Source organism: Adiantum capillus-veneris, chromosome 27, assembly GCF_014529385.1.
Source record: "Adiantum capillus-veneris isolate H3 chromosome 27, ASM1452938v2, whole genome shotgun sequence".
Taxonomy (NCBI): Eukaryota; Viridiplantae; Streptophyta; class Polypodiopsida; order Polypodiales; family Pteridaceae; genus Adiantum; species Adiantum capillus-veneris.
The window spans coordinates 14,155,366-14,177,607 of record NC_140957.1 but is presented as its reverse complement, the minus strand read 5'-3'; the positions used below and the strand labels follow the sequence as shown (position 1 = coordinate 14,177,607).

Sequence of the window (22,242 nt, the reverse complement as noted above, 5' to 3'; positions counted from 1 at the left end):
TTTCTTAGTGATGAGGTGTTTCCCTCTAAGTTGTGGCCATCAACAGCTGTATTTTGACAGCTAGCATGGTTAACATCCAACGGTTGTAGGTTTGATTACAACATTTAATGATTACCTATTTGACAGCTATGATTTGTAGCCCTCTGACCATCCATCGACCTTAATGGGGTAGGGAATGGTCCCTTAGGGACCATTTTCCATAATCCTTTGAACCCTTGTAGATGTCGGGATCCATGGAGAGGGAGGATTGTCCCTCAAAGACCATTCCCACTGTCAAGACTCAAGAGATGGGGGTCCTTGCAATTTTCTCTGACAAGATGAGAACTCATCACGTGCGTGTTGAGCTAGCAACCACATTCACGTCAACTATTATGTGCACTAACTTGGTCTACAATGATTGGAGGAGACAAGCATTGAGTTTTCATGCAATGATTGGGAATTATGAGAGCTAGATTTTTAGGTTTTGAGTTGTACACCGTACGTTGACCTGAAGACCCTCATTTGCGCCTCTGACATTCTGAAGACTGAGGTGTCATGCATTCGAAAACTCTATAGATTGATCCTATCCAGTAATGGAGCGGGATGGACGATCAAGTTGGCCTATCCTCCAACTCCTAACACCTTGGGGGGGGGGGGGGGAGGGGGAAGGGGGAAGGCACCAAGTAGAGAGGGAAACAGTTGTCTAAAGTCCGGTTCAATTGTTGGCTTAGGCTTAAAACTAACTAAGCAAGAAGATAATCTTTGCACAATGTAATTCTTGGATAGCTTATGATATTCCAAGCGCCCTCGAAATATAGGGTGCATAGAATCTGATATTATATAGACACTACGTAAGAGATTCATGCGCTATAGCAAAGACAGAGACTGTAGCAAGCAAGTAACGTAGTGATAGAGAATAGCTTTAATTCATCATATAGTAGAATGCGCACAATTGTAGACTTCTCGAAACGACTTCAATGGAAACAACAATTGAACGGTAATGAGTTCTATTATATTCATTTCTCGTCTATACAAACACCCATAAACCACATGTGCAACTTTACAAGTAGATAGTGTTATATGTAGTTTATCTCATGAAAAAGTTAATTCTGTGTTGGCCTTCCGATTATCTACAACTCAAACTGAGTGCATCATCATGTCCACTCTATAGATATTCCTAATGGCTTCAAAAAAATTAAAAGGTGTTCCTAATTCAAAGATTCTCTCAACAACAAAAACGATGCACTAGCAACGCGCATGATAAAGCACGTACATTTGCAAGAGTATTCTCTAGGAAGGATGGATACAACATTGAGAGAGAGAGAGAGAGAGAGAGAGAGAGAGAGGAAACTTTAAAGAGAAAAAAATGCTAAAGAGAAAATAAAGGAGAAGAGAAACACCTCTTTATATGGACACTTTATATGGACACTAAAGGTCTTTTGACTTTCCACCTTCATATGTCTTTTGACTTTCAAACTTCATCCATCTTTTCATTTCCTAAATTCACCCTTCACTTATGTACTTATATTTTGAAAGAATTTTTATTTTTCTAAGATTGGGGAGACCTAATACTAAACACTACTACTGGGTCGTCTTTCATTACATGGAATCTCCACCAGATTCCATTATTATTGCAGCCAAAACACTCCATCAAAGACTCCCAAAGAGTGAATTCGAACCTCCACCGATCGCGGGGCTATGTCGATCAACTACCCAACTTGCCAACAACTACAGGTTGTCGTCTGAGCGCAAGGAAAGATATATAAAAAAAAAGTAGTTATGCTCTCCCATCCACATCCCATCTCTCGCGTGCCACCTGGCTGCCGATGTTGCCTTGCGTGATTGACGTGCTTCCCCCAGATGCCTCGCGCGGCTACCCATGCTTGTCACTCTGTCCGCTCCTTGCTTCGCCTGCCACTTGGCATCTCGCCCCTTTCTTATAAAGTCCCAATTTTGGCATCTGCTCAGATTCGTGGTAATGAGAACCGCGTACAACCCTACTAGATTGTATTATTAAGGTATGGTTTAGCTCCATTGTACATTAAGAACGCCTTTATGGCGGTATATTGTGTTTGACTAGCAATATACGGGATTTGTTAATAATCCTCTACCAATGGATCAGTTAGATAATCGTGTTGCTATGTCAAAGAGTTTTCTTTTTTGTGTTTCAATAATTTTGGGATTTTAATACGTGAAGTAGAGCTTGGACATTATAACACTAAGCATCAAATGAGCACAATAAGCACATTTGAGGCATACGTTTCATCATATACAAGAGGAGCAAACGTTGTTTATCATAACTTGCAAATTGTTGAATTTTAAGCCATTGATCTTTCTCCCCATGTCTACATGATGACACGTAAGTTGTATATATTGTAAGCAATCGTTATTCTTGATAACCACCTCTTGGAGACTTTTTTTTTTTTTGAAGACAATGGGCTTCTCCTTTTGGCAACTTGTTTTTCCCTTTTGCCCTGTTTGCTTTGATGATGGCCTTTTCGATATTCTTCGTATTTTAAGGAAATCAATAAACAACCCTGAAGATAAGTCTAGATAAATAACGGTTACTTCGGGGTGGCCTTTGCTTTGGTCACCCGAGGAACTATGATTTGTGCTTAGTTTAAGCTTAGGTTTTAAGAAGAATGGGTTAACAACTTTCTCACATTTTCCCAAACATACACTATTAAATGGTTATTACATCAATGTGCAATATTGTGCATTTTGCTGTTAGGATATATCCATGTCAAGATAGCTGTATATTTCTTTTTTTCTTCTTTTTCCTTTTTTTGCAAAACCTACAATTGTGAGTGATTGTATTAGAATGTCACCAAGAAATCTACAAATCAGCCTCAAGCTCATGCCGAGCCTTGAGGGTCAGAAGGCTAGTTAAAAGTACGAAGTACCGTACTACTACCAACATCCGTTTACACAGCACGGCTCGAACAGATTGCGAGGGTCGCCCTAAGCCAATCATCCGTGTCTTGCCTTTTACCTATCCCATATACTAACTCCTTACTTTCTTGTACAATCTTTGAGAAGCTAGCCATAGAGAGGACGTTATCAAAAACACGGCAATTTGTGACCTTCCGGACATGATTGAAGAAACAGTATCCAACAATTTGAGTACATATTAAAAGTGCAGGACTTCGAAATTGTTTCCCACCGAGGCAAAGATCCTTCTTGAAGAACCCTATCTTCCACGTTCTTTGTACCCATTTGCACACCTTCCCTGCCAGGCCTCTAACTACCAGGCATTCCATGAAAAGGTGAGGGAGGTCTTCGCTAGCCAATCTACACCCTGAACATCTATCGGGTCCGATACCACGTGCCTAAATCTTTACGCCTATCGGCAAAGCCCCCATAGCACCTTCCACATAAATACCTTCATAAAATGAGGCCACTGTGGATTCCAAATGTTCTTCGTGACCTCAACCCATTGAGCTTCTAACCATTGTTTCTTCCATTGTTTGTTCAAAGAGATGAACCAATCAGCCTCGTGCATTAACGCTTGGTAAATGTCCTTGTCAAGATAGCTGTATATTTCTTCTTAGCATACACAAAACAAACAAACAAATGTTATCAAACCAACGAATATTTCTTGTAACTACAACTCCCATGACAAAACTAGTCTTGCTTGGTTGGCATGATAATTATTTTCTCAAGATATAGTAAAATATTATTAAGAAATCTTCTTCAACAAATAATATATCAAGATGAACATAGAATACTTTTACGAAACATATTTTTTAATGTGAATCAAATTATAATTGTTATGTTTACAATTAAATACTCTTATTTTTTGTGTAAAGCACTAGTGCAATGTATACGTCAAGATAGAGCACTCGCCTTATTCGTAGTGGTTTCACGCGAACAAGTACGCACTTCAAAAAGCTTGCCTTTAATAAACTACGCACAAAAACAGAACACTAGTTCAACTTTAGATATTATGAAAATTTTATAAAAAAATTAGATAGTGCACGGTCTATGTGCCTACCATACAGAAGTATGGTGAAGGGCGCTATTGTGTTCCTCCAAAATTTCCATTTCCTACTATATAGTTATGGTATTCAAGAACAAAATAACAAACCTAAATTTCTCTCTTATAGATTGATATTCAAGCTCGTCTGTGCATTCATCATCATTGTTACTGCCATCATATCCATTATATCCACAACCTTACAACTATCATGCCTTTGCAAGTCATTTGTCCACTGCATCCCTAGGACTACAATCCCTTATATATCAAATTCCATCATTGTTACTACCATCATATCCATTATTTCCACATCTTTGCAATCATCATGCTCTTTGCAAGTCATTTGTCCACTACATCCCTAGGGATACAATCCCTTCTATATCAAATTTCATCCTGTTTGTCATGGTCTCTTCGTCTTTCATAATTCTCTCATGTCTACCCCAATCTCCATCATCATGTAGAGCATGTCTATATCGCAATCTCCATAATCATCTCTTCTACGACTTTTGCCCTCGTTTCAACTGTCGCATTTGCTATCATTTCTACCTTCTTTCACGAATCATAGTCCCTTGCCCATGGAGCTACTACTGACATCAACACGAATCTACTCATGCTTTCCCAATGTCATCGATAAATTGCAGCAACAAGAACACTGTTCTATCTATGCATAAGAGTGCGAGAGGAAGGAGACTAAAGAGTCTAGAGAAACACAAGTGGGCCACGCCTTGTGCAAGCTTCTTCCATCTCCATTTCCTTTTTCTCCACAAGCTATCCTCTTCTTATCTCAAAAAATTCCAAAATTTTGATTTCTGCATTGCAAAGCATTGTCAACAATTCCTAAGAATCTCATCAAAAAAATTTATGCATTTCAAAGTGTTGCATAATAACACATTCATTTAAAATGTAAGCATAGCCTTCAAGACCAAAGCATAGGTGATTTCATTCGGACATCCTCAAGCTTCCTGGCCCTCCCCTATAATTAGTGTGTTCCAAGAGTCAACATTCCGTACAAGAAGCTCCTCAAGCAAATTTGGTCCTTTTTGAAGTACACCATATTTGGCATACATAACAACAAAGGCAATGTTGAGCACAATGTTTTTCAATAGTCCTTGACTAACAATATCATCGTGAATTTTGTTTCCCACATTGGTGTCTTGCGTAGTGCGACATGCTTTCAAGACGAAAGCGTACATGATGGCATCTGGAGAGATTCCCTCGATTCACATCTGCTGAAAACAGGCCAGGGCTTCCCGACCATGCAACATTTGGCATACATATTGACCAAGGCGGTGCCAAGCATAATGTTACTTTTTTCGACAGCCCGACTAACAATATCATCGTGAGTTCTTTTGTCCATCTCAACCACTTCAAATTGCCACATGCCTTGAAGATGCAAGCATAGGTAATTGCATTTGGAAGGATGCACCCGATTCCCATCAGCTGAAAACAGCCCAGAGCTTCCTGGTCCCGCCCTCTGTTTCGCGTTCACGTAATTCGTGCATTCTAAGACTTGACATTCCGGACAGCCAACTCCTCAAGAACTTGTTGTACTTTCTGAAGTACACATCATCCGGCATACATGTCAAGCAAGGCAGTGCCAATCACGACATTTTGCTTCAACAACTCCTGACTAACAGTATCATCATGAACTATGTTGCCCATATTGGCGTTCTACATAGTGCCACATGCCTTCAGGATGCAAGCATAGGTGATTGCATCTGAGAGATGTCCTCACTTCGTGTCCGCTAAAAGAAGATCAGGGCTCTCTAGCCCCCCCTGTTGACCATATCCCACGATCAGTACATTCCAAGAGACAACATTCTGGACAGAAAGCTCCTTTTGTGCTTTCTCAAGCACACCACGTCTGGAATATAGGTCAATCAAGGCAATGCCAAGCACACCATCATTGCCCACACTGGAGTCCCGCACAGTACCACACGTCTTCAAGATGCAAGCATACGTATTTACATCTGGAAAAATGCCCTTGCTTCGCATCCGATGGAAACAGCCCAGAGCTCCCTGGCTCTGTCCAATTACTCCTGTGCGCTGCTGTGCCCGGGGTCCCACCGTCCACAGGATTTTTAAATCCAATGGTTGATCATTATGCTGCATGGATGATGGTGAGATCTGATTTCACAAAATCGCCTTAGGCCAACCAAGTAAACAATCCAACTGAAATTTCGAGTTCGAGCATAACCGTACGTCTTCTTTTTCCTTGGAAGATTATGTGGCATTGTTGCTCTAAATGGTAGGACGAAACATTCATCATGCTTATGTGTATTTTCCTCTCATATCATAATAATATCACATTTCTGACACCCGCCTTACCAAAGGAAGAGGGAGAGAAAATTGATTATATGCACTTATGTTAAAGATATATTATGTACATGACCTTGAAATCATGGTAAAAGATAACTTCGGACATCTTGTTTCACAACAAAGAATGGAGTAAAAATCTCTCTCTCTCTCTCTCTCTCTCTCTCTCTCTCTCTCTCTCTCTCTCTCTCTCTCTCTCTCTCACACACGCACGCGCACACAGTGTGTGTGTGTGTCTGTGGGTCAAATAAAGGTTGATGCGGTTGTGCTTGAACAACTAGAGAGATTTCAAGAAGAATACCCAAGTCATAGAAAGTCACTCATTAGAAAGTCACTCATCACACCATTTCAACTTCACTCGTAGAAAAATGGTTTATAAAAGATAATGTAGCCTTCACTTCAGCCCACATCTTGTGCATCCAACAGCACAACAAGCTTGTTTGCCCATATTCACCATGATAAAGGCTGCACCTTAGTAGTTGTGCGCTTGACATTGCTCTTCATCAAAACACTGTTAGCTCCCAGACTTGATGCCATCATGGTAACCTTCGCCATCCTCAATCCTCTCCCTACCCAACTCAGGCACCAGGGAAACTGCACTTAGTATCGCATAGGTACATCAACAGTTGGTACACAACAGTATATAATTTGTTAAAAACTACACTACTTGATCCGACACAAGTGCTCTAGACGATTGAATCCTTGACAATTCTTTGCTTAAAAGCTTCTGATTGGTGATGATGCCAATGCGCTCAATGCTTTGCTTTTGATCAGATCATTCATCCACACATGGGTATTGATTTAAGGACATTTTGCATGATCAATCAAACCCTTGCTCACATATACATGATGACATTCCCATCAAAGAGTGTTACAAGCCTTTGGCAAAAAGCTATTCTTCTTAAACATGGCAAACAGCTAAGATTCAACCAAGGTGCTCCACAGAATAACGCAACAAGAGAGAGGAGACTCTTAAGTTGAGGCCAACTTCAGGCGTATAGGTCCCCTGAAGTCACTCAAAGGATTGCAAACAACACCCTTCTGCAAGCAAGAAGAAAATTGGTACATTCCCAAACAAATTAACAAGCGATACGCCTCATACTTCAAAGTTGCTAGACCTGTGTTATGAGGATGCGTCCTTGTGATGCCATTCTGCACGCCACCTGCAAAGTATGTAAATGCCCCACCTCATGGCTCAACCATGTGTGTGCACGTGGAAAGATATGCATCATCAAAGGGTAGAGATTGCCAATTACTGCCCAAACATAGGGAGACAACTTAACATTCAATAAAAATTTCAAAACAATTGATCTTCATACCTGTCTAGTCCTATCCATCAGAGGCCTGCAGAAAGGGTTTACTTTGCTTAGCACCGTGCCGAAGCTAGAACAGCACGCAACAACACACATTCCTCTTGTAGAACTAACATGCATGGACACATGTGCGAGCAAGCGTGCACACACGCACACCCACACACGCACGCACAACAAGCAAATTTACTTTGCACAAATGTAGCAGAGAATACTTGTTACCTCCAGTTAGTAGCAGAAACAGCTCTCGCTGGTCAAGACAGAGAAGTCCACTTCAAAAAACGTTGTGTGGAAGCTAGAGTGGAGCCAAAAGAGAACAGTAAGCATCTACCTGCCTCTGAAGGACACATGGTGGAAGAAGCGGCTCTTCTCTGCAGGATGTCGAGAATCTTCACCTCCAGCCGCTCTTCGATAGAGGCCCCACTTTCCTCTTCTTCTTCATGGTCTCCTCCTTTGTCGCTGCTTATTACCTGCGCATTAGAAGCTTCGTCTCTGATCCGCTTCCTCGTCATCTCGGTTACCGAACGCCCCTTCCCCCTATCTCTCTCTCTCTCTCTCTCTCTCTCTCCCGAATTTCTCAAATTGATTGTCAAGCTTGAACAAATAACCATTACAGCGCGTGTTTTGTCACTTTTGTGGGGGCGATTGCGTTTTCATATTGGCAAATCTTTACTGGGTGGTCGAACCACCCTCCACCTCATGGAAGCCAACGCCGCAGCAACACTACCTGGATATCCTTTTGTTGGCACTGCCTCCTTGTAGGGAGTTCTATGAAATGTTGCACACAATTTTTAGGCTTTTTGAAGCTATTTTAAGAAAAAAAAAATCAGTGTTTCTTCGGAGCCATGCTTGTAATAAAAATAGCGCTTGCTTAAAAAAAACCGACAGCAACAGCGTAAAGAGACTGTAGCAAGGAGTGCAAGTTATGCTGCTATAGTTAGCTCTCTCTCTCTCTCTCTCTCTCTCTCTCTCTCTCTCTCTGGCAATGCCGTCGTTGGCAAGTTAGTGACGGCCTTGTTTTGAGGATTCGGACATGTAACACCCGTTGTTAAGTGAAATGAGTGACACCACATCGGCAAGATTGCCATGTCAATGTCCAACGCAATGTTCCATGCCATCTGAACCCTTCCTAAGGCCCATGTCACACACAAGCATTGGGCAGGCCCAAAAAGTGCCTATTTGGGTATCCACAATGTCACACGAGGGAGGATGTCAAAATGAAAACAAATGTACGAGAATTGCAGGAGCGAGCTACAATATGACCCTTGGCAAGAATAGCAGCTCAAGCCCATCAAAAATCTTTGCGCGCACAGGTTTCGTGTGTCCGCATTGAGCTTGCGGTGGGCGAGGGGGTATAGCAGGCTAGCTCCGTATAGAGGCGGACATTGCTACGAGCCAAGACTATTTTTCCATGTGATTGGCGCACACGTTCTGGCGAACATGTGTGACATAGGCCAAATGCTCACTGAGTTTGAGCCAACAAGCACTTGGGGATTGCAGTCCTTTTGAACAACCCCCGGATGGAGGTCGTTCTCTACTAGGCAAAAATCAAGTACCTGTGCAAATTTGGTGTTGATTTTTTCACAGCGACAATGTGTACCTAAGCGTCATCTCATGCCATGACAACTACCACACGATATCAATGCTTGTAAGTACAGAGTCTAAGAGCAACCATACCAAAATCTTTGGCAAACATTCCTTCTAGTCAATTATTTTGTCCCAAATATTTCTTTCCTAGTTTATGACTAAATGTCGTGTTTCCAAAAATAAACCCTATGTTTTTGGTCAGTGCTTTTCTAGATGGATTTTTTAATTAACTTTCAATGGTCATGTATGCAATATATGCATAACTTGGATAACATTTCTAACATGTGCAACATCAATGGCAAGTATAAATAGTATCGCCTCTTCGTGCTCCACTGGTGCCACCAAGTTACAAGGACTAGCCTCATGATCGTTCACCGCTTGATAGAGAACTCTTTTGCAAGGTGCTATAGCTATAGCTGCTACACTTAGATTACTTTATTAATCTCCTTTATTTTCTTAGGGTACCCAAGAATGCACTAAGTCTATTACATGCATTCTCATAAACCTTAGGTAATTTTTCTATTTAATTCTTAATTTTCCAACTACTTGATTTGGAGAATTATATGATTTGATAAGGTTCTCTATTGATAATCATAGATAGATATAGTTAAGAGCTATCTACTATACTTATCTCATGATCAATTGAAATATCCTTGCGATATTTCTATCTTCTTTATGTAGAATTTTTTTACTAATAATTAGAAAAAACAATGCTTCAAGATTAGCCTAATTATCTCTAATTATTCTAGCAAAAAAGGTACAAGATCTATATTATTTGTTTTTATGCTATTTTTCTAAGTTTTAGATACAATTTTAAAATTATTTCAATTAAAAATTTACCAAATTAATAATAAATCAATCTTTAAACTTTATGTAAAATATTAAAAGTATAATTGTATAGTTTCTCTTTTCAAGATCCTAGAGGATTAGAAAAGTTAAATCTAGCTTGATTTTCTACAAAAGTAATTTCTCTTTATTTTAATAGATCAAAAATTAAGTTTGTGATTCAAAATTGATTTAAAAAAAATGATAATGCATGTCTCTTAACCATGCATTAGAGAATCCAATTCTAACTTTTATTTTCCTAATTAAGGTATTAGCTAATTTTGAATTATCAAGATACCATAAGTATATACAATACTTAGTTAATAAATTAGCAATGCACTATGCTTAACGAGAGAATAATTTATCATTCTTAACTATTGAATTAGGCTTAATCATTCATAATGTACTAATCATGATTATCCTGATCACTCTTGCTTTGGAAAACAAAGTGAGTAATCAATAGAGATTCTAGCATAGAGAAAGGCTTATCATGTCTTATTTATAGCTATTGCCAAGCAAGGGGCCTGCTAGAAGCTACCCCCTGCTGGAGGAAGCCTCTAACTTCGTAGATCACTCTAGCATGCTATTTTATGCCTAATGAGGTCATGGAGGCCATCAGTGCTTCTACATTGCCCAATTGGTCAAGTTCTAGGGCTTCCATGCCTTGTAGTAGCTTACATGTTTCATCTGTGAGCCCCCATGTGACTCCATGTGCACCGATTTCTTATCCATTCTAGCCAATAGGATTGCATATTTTTTAGCCCTTACTTTTTCCAAAAGATCTGCAAAAGTCTCAAGTTCCATTGAAGATTCAAACTGGTTTCCAAGGGTCTAGAGTTGCCCAATTTCAGAGCAAAAAAAATTATATGTGAAGTAATGCGCAACTTAATATTCTTAAAATATCATACTTTACCCAATTTGGAGTTCCCTTTGACCATTTATAATTAAAGAAATAGTAACTTTAGTGAAAAAGATAGTGGGTACCTTACGACCTCCGCAAAGAAATTGACCAACTCGGACAAGTGTTTCTAAAATGTCCTTGCTCATTGCATTAAAAGCAATGGATATCTGAATGTGGAGTTCCAACTAGTTGAACTACAACTACAAGTTGAGGTTGATAGGGTGAGTTAGTTGGCATTTGATTTGAATTTAAGGGCCTTGCTCTTCTAGCACCAATTTTTGGATTCCCATTGTTCCCCTTTGAGATATTTCCATTTCTTTAGCTAAGGGTTTCGCTCTTAGAAGAGCATCTTTCCGGTTAATTGGCCTCATTGCTTCAAGGTGAGTGTTCATAGGAGCCTATAGACTTACGCAAAAATGGACTACCTGCTATTCTACAGACATTTGAGGAGAATAGCGCCTAAGGGTTACATATTTTGAGTATTCTAAAGGAAAATGATACTAACATAGATTGAAGAACTCATTCATCTTAAAAGATTCGTGAGTAGGTGGGAAATACCATTCTTTTACATCAATCTTAATGTCTTCCTAGGTTTGAGATACTATTCTTTTACATCAATCTTAATGTTTGGTTGCCTTGCACCGCACCACTATCTTGCAGTGTTGTTTTACCAAAGCTTAGCATCATCAATAAGGCAAAACATGCCTAACATAGCTTTATTTTCAATGGAGATGCCATCAGTAGTAAAATAATTATCCATTTCTTCAAGCCATACTTTGTTATCACGTTCAACTGGAGTTCCTTCCCCTTTGAAAGAGGGTGGTAGAACTTGTTTAAGAATTAAGTTTCTTCATTTGGAGAGAGGTATAGATTTTCATCCTATATAACATAAACTAACTTATCCTTAAATACTTAACTAAGTTTTCAACTCAATAAAAAATTTCAAATGACATTGCAAACAAGAGAGATCAATGAATTAATTTGTACGTACAAATTTACAAATCTTTACATGAGTTTCCTTAGAGCCAATTTCATGTACACAATCAGCTTGTCCCATGATCCCTTTACATTGAGTCTATAAAATACTAGGGGTTTTGCTATAGGATTAAAAAATACAACACCTTGTGATCCCCAAAAAATAGAAGATGTATACAGGGTTCTAATTCTATCAATATGAATGGTTCTAGTGATCTAAACATTAACCTATTGGGTCTGAGAAACTTCTTTGCCTTCAACTCCAATAACTACCTTAGTTCTTGTGGCACCAATGAAGAAATATACTTCAATGACCTTCATCTCTTTAGCCAATGAAGCTTCTTTGAATTATTATCCATGCACATTATCAATGAGCTTCAATGTCGCACATGCCACAAGAAGGTAATCAATCCTCCATCCTCTTTGAATCCCTGAGGCAAGTGGTACAACCAACTTGTCAAGAATCTTCATCAACAACAAGTATCCTCATACATCATGGAGAATAGCATAAACTTTTGGTAGGCCATATGGATATCTCCCTACATTGGGCAATTCCAACTGTAAGCCTATGTAGCACTAAAAAACAATATTCCTAAGAGCCAAATAAATATCAACACTAAATATTCCTAAGCCTATGTAGCACTAAAACACAATATTCCTAAGCCTATGTAGCACTAAAAAACAATATTCCTAAGAGCCAACTAAATATCAAGCATTCGTTACCTACTACAAGAAAATAGTTTATTCTTCTAAGATTACTAAACCGCTCTCTGATACCCGTGTGAGGTCCCTACCCAATCAAACTGAATTATGGGGCACCTTTGATAAGTCTCCTACCCTATTTGCATAAACTGAGAGAGAACTAGTGGAAATTTCCCTTGCTACACTTGTAGCTTTAGGCATGAACCACTAGTGAAGTGTTGGTCTCATCTCTCGTTGTAAAAGCTAAGGGAAAACATAACCCAACAGGAACATTCTACTTCCTAACTCTACACAGACACCATAGGTTTTATGGATCCCCTGTTGGAGCTAGCACTTGAGGTGAAAGGCATGATCTCTCTCTCTCTCTCTCTCTCTCTCTCTCTCTCTCTCTCTCTCTCTCTCTCTCTCTCTCTCAATCCCCTCTTCAATGATATGCCTTGAGTTAAAATAATTCCATTCTCTCTTCTTCTCTCTCTCTATCTTTGTGCATGCTCTTGCATAATTTCATTCCTAATAACCTACAAAATAATCTTAACAGACCTATGTGTATACACGTTCTCTCTCTCTCTCTCTCTCTCTCTCTTCTCTCTCTCTCTCTCTCTCTCTCTCTCTCTCTCTCTCTCTCTCTCTCTCTCTCTCTCCCTCCTCTTTTTTAATTGAAACTAATTATCATCTCAGTTCCATTGCCATACCTTACTATATACTTGTACAACGATCTAGCATTCAGTTCATTAATGAGGAGTTGTTCTCATGGTGCAATCAGGTGACGAAAGGCCTAAGGCAAGAGCCCTTGTGAGCACAGACTCTTCGCCTAGCTACACTACGCTCTTTGGGTTGTGGCTCACAGTGGTCCACTCAGCACTGGTCCATGTGTTTTTGGGGGACTTGGGGTGCTTGCCACTTAGGGGCGGCACTATGATCGGGTCACGGGAGCATCGTCAGCAGACAATTTGGTGCAGCTGGAGCTGATTGGGAATTAGCATGGGAATCAGCACCGCAAATAGTGCTACCTATAATCCACCTAAGTGACCTCACCTCTGCTGATTGGCAGTCGTAGGCTCGCAGCCCGTTGGAGTTGCCGACCTCGGCCTTCTTTTCTCATCTCTCTCTCTCTCTCTCTCTCTCTCTCTCTCTCTCTCTCTCTCTCTCTTCAACCATGCTCGTTGTTTCTTGTATCGCGCGCATGGTGCACTCGCTTGGAAGCGCCAGAGAAAGCACAATCTGCCAAGTCCCCGGGGCAGGGACGGGGGGGGGGGGGATCATGGTCTTACTGACTCTACTTGCCTTGTTTAACACATCACCAAAACAAAACTTAAAACCTTCCAAGAACACTTGATACATGTTACTTTGTTGAGAGGGAAAGGAAAGCATGCTATTGTTGACTGCAGACACAGTATGTGAGAGCATTGTTCAGAAACCTTTCAACTTTTGTAAGCCAGCACGCATTTTTTTGCTACGTGCTTTGAGAAACATTTTTAAAGAGAAACTTGGCCATCTCGTTATCAATATCTTGCACCTCAGGATATTTCACAAACCTGAGTTGATTTTATAAAAAAGCAGTGAGGTGTCTGGGCCCTCGAACGGAGCTTCTTTGAGCTTCACTACATGAGCTTGAAAGGTCCTACGTAAGACTCCCTACTGAAAATCATGAGCTCGAAAGGTTCAGGGAGGCGGAGTATTAAGTCCTGCAAGGAGCCTACTTGATTCTCATGCTCAATCTAGGCTCGAAGGCTGCTTATTAGTGGATCACATTTGGGCAGGAAGCAAAGGAGACAAAGGGTGAGGAAAGAACAGAGCATGGGGTCGCACGGGCGTGGTTCTCTCACAGAGTCACAAAGCAGCAAAGAGTAGGGCAACAAACTGACTCGCCTCCCAACCAACTCGCCTCCTCGATGCAGGCAACACGTCAAAGCAATTATTGTAGTGTTCATACCGCATCTCTCTCTCTCTCTCTCTCTCTCTCTCTCTCTCTCTCTCTCTCTCTCTCTCTCTCTCTCTCTCTCTCTCTCTCTCTCTCTCTCTCTCTCATCGTGCATTGTCACCTGTGCCGCCGAGTTGCAAAGCACACCGGCTAAGAGACAGTCGGATGGAGGAGTGAGTGCCACGTGTTCGGGGGAGGGGCCGGAATCCCTTCCACCATTATAATAGTATAGAGTGAGAGTCTCTAGCACTGTACACCATAGGGATTGAGTTGAGAGAGATTGTGTATGTATGTGTGTATAAGAGAGAGAGAGAGAGAGAGAGTCATTGTACTGGCAAAACCGGTGCACGCCGTTATGCACAGAGCATAAGAGACCTCCGATTTTTTCCTAGATAAACTTTCAATTTTGGAGGCCTTCTTTAGAAAAACACTTCTAAGTGGGATACGAGAAGGTGCTCTAAGCTCTACCACTTCTCCATGTCTCTCGACTCTCGAGTTAGATTCCACAAATGACGATGCCGAGTGTGGGTGCTTCATCATTTTCTTGACAACGTTCTTGCCACAATGAGCAACAATCCCTCGTCTAAATATTGTTGCCCATGGTACTGGTGCAATCCTTCTACGATCATCTAGCAGCCCACGTCAAACATTGATATTAATTGTGAGCCATGCCTTATGATTACTAGTAAAGCGGCGCCGCCTTCGGCGGAAGCATGGCCCCTCTTTCCCTCACTTGCCCCCACCCCACCCCCCTGCCCGCCTTTCAAGATCCCAGCCCACATCAAAGCATGTGAGAGAGAAACCATGCAAGGTGGTTGGCAAGGCAGCAGTACAATGGCCTAGGTCGTGTAGGTGTCGTAGATATGCTCTGGTACAGGGAACAGAGGTATGGTGTCTAATCACGGTGGAAACCTAGGAGGTGGTGATCTCTCTCTCTCTCTCTCTCTCTCTCTCCTCTTACTATAGCTAGCATAGCCCCATGCAGGCTTCTATAGCTTTCTCCTCCTCCTCCTGCAGTGCGAAGAACTCCTCCTCCCCATAGTTTCTCTTGTGGCACCAACTTCTCCTCGAACGAAATAGAGGTGTGTTGTATGCAACCCACAAATTGAGGTGTTCATGTGATCTCATTTAACTGAGAGCTTTCCATCCATATAGTTGTGGATAGAAATAGGCCACGACCATGGGCATGGGATGTGGGTGTGTGCAGATGAATAGCCTCTTTCTTCTCTAGCAAGGGTTTAGCAACTTTGAAACTTTTGGCTTGAAACCTGACTTAGACATATATTCTCTTGCAATGCCAGGCTATTGTTTTGGATGTCTGCATGTGATTTTGGCTGCAGCCCATGGAAATAGAGGTGCATCCACTTGAGGTGTCCACCCACAGCTCGAGGCTGCAAGAGAGAGCAGGTGTTGATGGCGTTGTTCGCAGACCAAGGCTCCTTGCCAGCTCAATCGTGTTCGGCGGTGCGTTGCTAGAGGCCATCCAAATGTGCCTAGCTGTTTTTCGTGTCTGCGAGCAAATGAAGGGATGGAGGAAGAGTGGTTGTGAGCATTTGTTGCCACATATCAACCCACTCTTGTCCTTTTTATATATCATCCGATCCGAGACTCTGAAACTCCGAGGATCCATGCATGATTATGGATCCCCTGTTGGAGCTAGCACTTAGGTGAAAGGCATGATCTCTCTCTCTCTCTGTCTCTCTCTCTCTCTCTCTGAATTCCCTCTTCAATGATATGCCTTGAGTTAAAAGAATTCCATTCTCTCTTCTTCTCTCTCTCTATCTTTGTGCATGCTCTTGCATAATTTCATTCCTAATAACCTATAAAATAATCTTAACAGACCTATGTGTATGCACGTTCTCTCTCTCTCTCTCTCTCTCTCTCTCTCTCTCTCTCTCTCTCTCTCTCTCTCTCTCTCTCTCTCTCCTCTTTTTTTTTTTAATTGAAACTAGTTATCATCTCATTTCCATTGCCATACCTTACTATATACTTGTACAACGACGTAGCAGCCTCATGCTAACTTCTATTTTATCTCATTTCACCATCTCTACTTTCTTAATGCAAATGCACGGATTTACACGATGACTTTCACTTCTTTTCAGCAAAGTCGTATATACAGCTCTTATTGTCACTTCTTGCAGTGGGATGAAAGTTCTCAGTTGATGGATCAGTGCATCCCTCGGGGACTGGTAAGCTCACTTGCTGTGTAGCTTTACTGTAGAATGAGCCCCGTCAATTGAACTCTCTTCACATTCTCCTGCTCCACATGTGCCCACACTCTAGCAGCTTATCCACGGTCTCTTGGGATAATTTTCCATGACCTTAAAACTCTCTTCTCTCTCTCTCTCTCTCTCTCTCTCTCTCTCTCTCTCTCTCTCTCTCTCTCTCTCTCTCTCTCTCTCTCCAACCCCTTTCTCTGCGCCCAGTTGCTGCCCTTCAATTGGCCCAACCGTATTTTTGATGTTCCTTTCTCCTGGCCGCCTACTGCCACCATGGTCCTCGAGTCTACTATGCTCAGCTTGAACAATGGGTGCAGCTCTCACATTGCTAAATATGATCATTATCGTGTTTCATGTTCCCTGCACATGAGTATGATTTGCCACTCCCACACTCGGGTTGGAGAGCACGAAGGTCGTGCAGGAGCCGTACTACCGATGCCAAGATTGGTGGGTGGAGAGAGAGAGAGAGAGAGAGAGAGAGAGAGAGGTGATGAGGAATTTTGTGTCCTACCTTGCTGCAGGCTTTCATGCGGCTATCCTTGTAGAAGCGTCTTCCACTTGAGAAGCCCACCATCGCAAATTTCTGTGGATCACAATCTTCAAGACCTATCTAGCATTCAATTCATTAATGAGGAGTTGTTCTCATAGTGCAATTAGGTGACGAAAGGCCTGAGGCGAGAGCCCTTGTGAGCACAGACTCTTTGCCTATCTACACTACGCTCTAGGGGTTGTGGCTCACAGTGGTCCACTCAGCACTGGTCCATGTGTTTTTGGGGGACTTGGGGTGCTTGCCACTTGGGGGCGGCACTATGATCGGGTCACGGGAGCACTGTCAGCACAGACAATTAGGTGCAGCTGGAGCTGATTAGGAATTAGCATGGGAATCAGCACCGCAGACAGTGCTACCTATAATCCACCTAAGTGACCTCACCTCTGCTGATTGGGAGTCGCAGGCTCACAACCCGTTGGAGTTGCCGACCTCGGCCTCCTTCTCTCTCTCTCTCTCTCTCTCTCTCTCTCTCTCTCTCTCTCTCTCTCTCTTCCTTCAACCATGCTTGTTGTTTCTTGTATCGCGCGCATGGTGCACTCGCTTGGAAGCGCCAGAGAAAGCACAATCTGCCAAGTCCCCGGGGCAGGGAGGGGGGGGGGGGGGGGGGGGGGGATCATGGTCTTACTGACTCTACTTGCCTTGTTTAACACCACCAAAACAAAACTTAAAACCTTCCAAGAACACTTGATACATGTTACTTTGTTGAGAGGGAAAGGAAAGCGTGCTATTGTTGGCTGTAGACACTCTAGACACAGTAGGTTCCCAAAACGACTTTTTGAGAAACATTAATTAGTTTAGGGGGCAAAAAAAAAAAAAGGGAAGGGTGGGGGGGGGGGGGGGGGGGTTGGGTTTAGTGCTTAAGGGCACCTCCAAGGGTACCGTAGACTTGTAGCCTAGTGGTTAAGGTTGAGCCTTTGTTCTTCTACTTGCTCAGGTCAAATCTTACCAATTAGCATTGATTTTAAATTGTGAGTTGAATGGAGATTTTAATTGGAGATGCTAAAGCATCTTGGGAAGATTTTATGTAATGGAAAGTAAAAGTAGAGCCACTATAAGGGAGCCAAAAACGACTTTTTCAGTATGTGAGAGCATTGTCCAGAAACCTTTCAACTTTTGTGAGCCAGCACGTATTTTTTTGTTGCGTGCTTTGAGAAACATTTTTAAAGAGAAACTTGGCCATCTCGTTATCAATATCTTGCACCTCAAGATATTTCACAAACCTGAGTTGATTTTATAAAAAAGCAGTGAGGTGTCTGGGCCCTCGAACGGAGCTTCTTTGAGCTTCACTACATGAGCTTGAAAGGTCCTACGTAAGACTCCCTATTGAAAATCATGAGCTCGAAAGGTTCAGGGAGGCAGAGTATTAAGTCCTACAAGGAGCCTACTTGATTCTCATGCTCAATCTAGGCTCGAAGGTTGCTTATTAATGGATCGCATTTGGGCAGGAAGCAAAGGAGACAAAGGGTGAGGAAAGAACAGAGCATGGGGTCGCACGGGCATGGTTCTCTCACAGAGTCACAAAGCAACAAAGAGTAGGGCAACAAACTGACTCGCCTCCTCGATGCAGGCAACACGTCAAAGCAATTATTGTAGTGTTCATACCGCCTCTCTCTCTCTCTCTCTCTCTCTCTCTCTCTCTCTCTCTCTCTCTCTGTCTCTCATCGTGCATTGTCACCTGTGTCGCCGAGTTGCAAGCACACCAGCTAAGAGACAGTCAGATGGAGGAGTGAGTGCCACGTGTTCGGGGGAGGGGCCGAAATCCCATATAGATAGATTCGCCCTCAAAGTAGACACTCCCATTCACTCTGTTCGCTAAAATTGCCTAACGGATTTCAAAGTTAACTCCTCACTATTTCACTATTGCCGTTTACTTCATGGGTTGTGCCTTGTGATCTCACAACACAATATCACCATGCTCTCTCATAATTTCAACACTTGCTAAGATTATAAAATGAGTTTTGCAAAAAAAAATATAAAATGAGTTACAGAGTGTCCTTCCTCTAAGGTCCAAGTCTCTAAACATTTTTCCACGCTCTTTATTTTGTGTAATTTTTGCTTTTAAGGTATAGGGAATGGCCCTGCAAAGCCATTCCCTGAAATAATGGGCGACCTCATGGCGACCGGCGGAGGTCGAGAGCCATGATGGGAGTGCATGATTTCAGGGAATGGCCACTGCAGGGCCATTCCCGGCCGCCATGGTCATTGGGAGAGGGGCCAAGCATAGGTGGAGTCTGACAGTGAGCGTGAGGACTATACACAGAGAATGAGTTGTTGTGCACATGTGCTCACCTGCAGAGATTGCACAGGCCAATTTTGTGTGCTGACTTGTCGTACATTGATTGCGCGTTGTCGTGAGCATTCCATATGCTGACCTGTCAAACGCTGGTTGATATTCACACTGCTGATGTGCCATGCAATTATTTGTGAAGGGTTAGACAACTTTTTGGCTGTTGATGTGGCACCCATCCAAAGGCTACAACATTGGATTCTGCACCAGAAACAACAATGGATGAAGGGCTGCGATGCGCTGCCCTCGACCAACGACCATGACGCAATTGTGGTGTAGTACAAATGGTCACTTTACCAAGGAATCGGAGAGGTTATCCACATGGCCCATGGGGGTAATTGTGACCCATGGGAGTTGTATTGGCCCTAGCCATGCCAAAATTTGAGACTTCAATAGTCCTCATATTATTCAACATATTGGCAAACCAAATTTCAAAGAAAATAGGACCATAATCCTTTCGACTATTATTATCATGTTGATTTGCTCCACAAACTAAGCAGTCTTTTCATTACAGAATGAATGCTACATCATCTTTCAATGATAACAAAATTAAAGTAAAGTTTGGGGTAGGTTGCACACATTAGATATTTGAGCCATTCACGCAAAGACATATATTATATCATTAAATCAATGCTGGAACATCTTACATCGTGACTTTTGCAAAGAGACACAATTACATGCAAAGAAATTAAAAATAAGCAAAAATCCTACTATATGGTAATATCTATACTACTTTATTATGGAGCTTAACAAATTCTCGAACATTGAGCGCGGTCATGCGTCGAAGAACCGGGCACCTCTTGAACGTGCGTACGCGGATTGCTAGCTAGGAGCTTGGAGAAGTTGCCATGATTGATTCGCCTGTAGAGAGAGAGAGAGAGAGAGAGAGAGAGAGAGAGAGAGAGAGAGAGAGAGATGCCTTGCCTCGCACATGCCTCATTATTTTGCCAAATAGCTGTAGGCATCCATCGTTGCTGCTCTACTTTGTGTGTGTGAGTGTGTGTGTGTGTGTGTGTGTGTGTGTGTGTGAGAGAGAGAGAGAGAGAGAGAGAGAGAGAGAGAGAGAGAGAGAACGTCACCACGTGGGAGCCCTCGAGATGGATGGAGAGAGAGAGTTGCTATTGTCACTACCATTGCGTGTGTCTGAGAGAGAGAGAGAGAGAGAGAGAGAGAGAGAGAGAGAGAGAGAGGAGTCCGCCAACACATCAAACGGGCAGAGAAAGAGAGAGAGAGAGATGAAATAAAATGTTATATTTAACATCTTTAAAAGGCCAAAATGACATATGAGACCAAACTAATACGATGTTGGTGAATCTATTAGTGTTTGGGCCATTGTTGGAGTTCTTGTTGTTGTTTGTGTGTGTGTGTGTGTGTGTGTGTGTGTGTGTGTGTGTGTGTGTGTGAGAGAGAGAGAGAGAGAGAGAGAGAGAGAGAGAGAGAGAGAGATGAAATGAAATGTTAAATTAAACGGCTTTAAAAGGCCAAAATGACCTATGAGACTAAATTGTTACAATGTTGGTGGATCTAATAGAGTGTCTGAGCCATTGTTGTGTGTGTGTGTGTGTGTGTGTGTGTGTGTGTGTGTGTGTGTGTGTGTGTGTGTGAGAGAGAGAGAGAGAGAGAGAGAATTGAAATGGAATGTTATATTAAATGGCTTTAAAAGGCCGAAATGGCCTATGAGACCAAACTCATACAATATTGGCGGACCTAATAGAGTATCTCGGCCATTATTGAGAGAGTGAGAAAAGAAGAGACAGCGTAGGAACAATTCAAAGAGAGAGAGAACATTTCTGCTCAACGATGGCTCTGCCTGCTTCAACCAATGCAGGCTATTCTCAGTTACCGGCCCATCATCTCTCTTACTCCTCTGAGAGCAGCGAGGGCCCCTTACATGGTCTCTACACATTCAATGCACCTGCCGTCACTGCCTCCCAAACAGTTGCGATGGGGATGACCCTCAACAATGGTAGCTTCCTTGCTCACAGCAAAACAGTGGATCTGTTGCTTATAGCTATGGAGCTGGCAATAATGGCAAAAACTTGGATAACTGGGCAGATTCCCACAATCATGACTCTTGCATCGATGTAGGACAAGAAGGGATGCAGAATGGTGGTGTGCTCCATAGAAATACGAGGAGTGATCTTCACAACAATCCCATGCAGAATCATTTGGCCAATCCCAACAATGGACATGTTGTACACTTTGATGGGATGGAAATACATGTGTACGGGCAATTTGCTGGGTTGCAACTATCTGCAAACACACATGATTCAAACCCTAGCTATGAAGAGGAGGAGGATGTAGATGATATCGATGAGGTTGAGAGGCAACACGAAGAGGACATTGCCGTGCTTAGAGCAAACGAAGAGGAACAAGCCCATAGATCACTCCCCTCCCTCCGGAGCGTTGCGAAGCTATTCGGATTGCCATGCAGAGTATCTCCTTAGGTGGTTATCTTGACCAATGAGAACACAAGCAAGTTTCACATAAAGCTCAAAAATTAATTTGTTAAAAGAGAGAAAGAGACAGATGGGGGGGGGGGGGGGGGAGAGAGAGAGAGAGAGAGAGAGAGAGAGAAGCTGCAAACATGGCAACACATCAATAGAAGCATGTGTGTGTGTGTGTGTGTGTGTTTGTCTGTCTTTGGGACAGAGCGAGAGACGCGCATGGCATTCATTTGGATTGGAAAGAGCA

At 42.3% G+C, this 22,242-nt stretch overlaps 1 protein-coding gene and 1 pseudogene across 5 annotated transcripts; one reads left to right on the top strand and one right to left on the bottom strand.

Moving 5' to 3' along the window:
- Positions 1 to 3,890: 3,890 nt before the first annotated feature.
- LOC147421537 (pentatricopeptide repeat-containing protein At1g09190-like) lies at positions 3,891 to 8,250 on the bottom strand. Of its 5 annotated transcripts, none has more exons than XM_086503162.1 (5): positions 7,913 to 8,250; positions 7,804 to 7,827; positions 7,591 to 7,615; positions 7,390 to 7,526; positions 3,891 to 7,312 (listed from the first exon to the last, which is right to left on the bottom strand). In XM_086503162.1, the coding sequence occupies exon 5, from the start codon at positions 6,065 to 6,067 to the stop codon at positions 5,687 to 5,689; it is 381 nt and encodes a 126-aa protein (XP_086359288.1). In that variant the 5' UTR covers positions 6,068 to 7,312; positions 7,390 to 7,526; positions 7,591 to 7,615; positions 7,804 to 7,827; positions 7,913 to 8,250; the 3' UTR covers positions 3,891 to 5,686. The 5 variants fall into 5 exon arrangements, with proteins under 5 accessions (XP_086359288.1, XP_086359289.1, XP_086359287.1 ...); XM_086503160.1 differs by having other exon boundaries at positions 6,959 to 7,309; positions 7,390 to 7,434; positions 7,804 to 7,831; positions 7,913 to 8,194; XM_086503159.1 differs by having other exon boundaries at positions 6,959 to 7,312; positions 7,390 to 7,434; positions 7,804 to 7,831; positions 7,913 to 8,188.
- Positions 8,251 to 21,348: 13,098 nt separating this feature from the next.
- On the top strand, positions 21,349 to 22,015 carry LOC147421536 (uncharacterized; annotated as a pseudogene).
- The last annotated feature ends 227 nt before the right edge of the window (positions 22,016 to 22,242 follow it).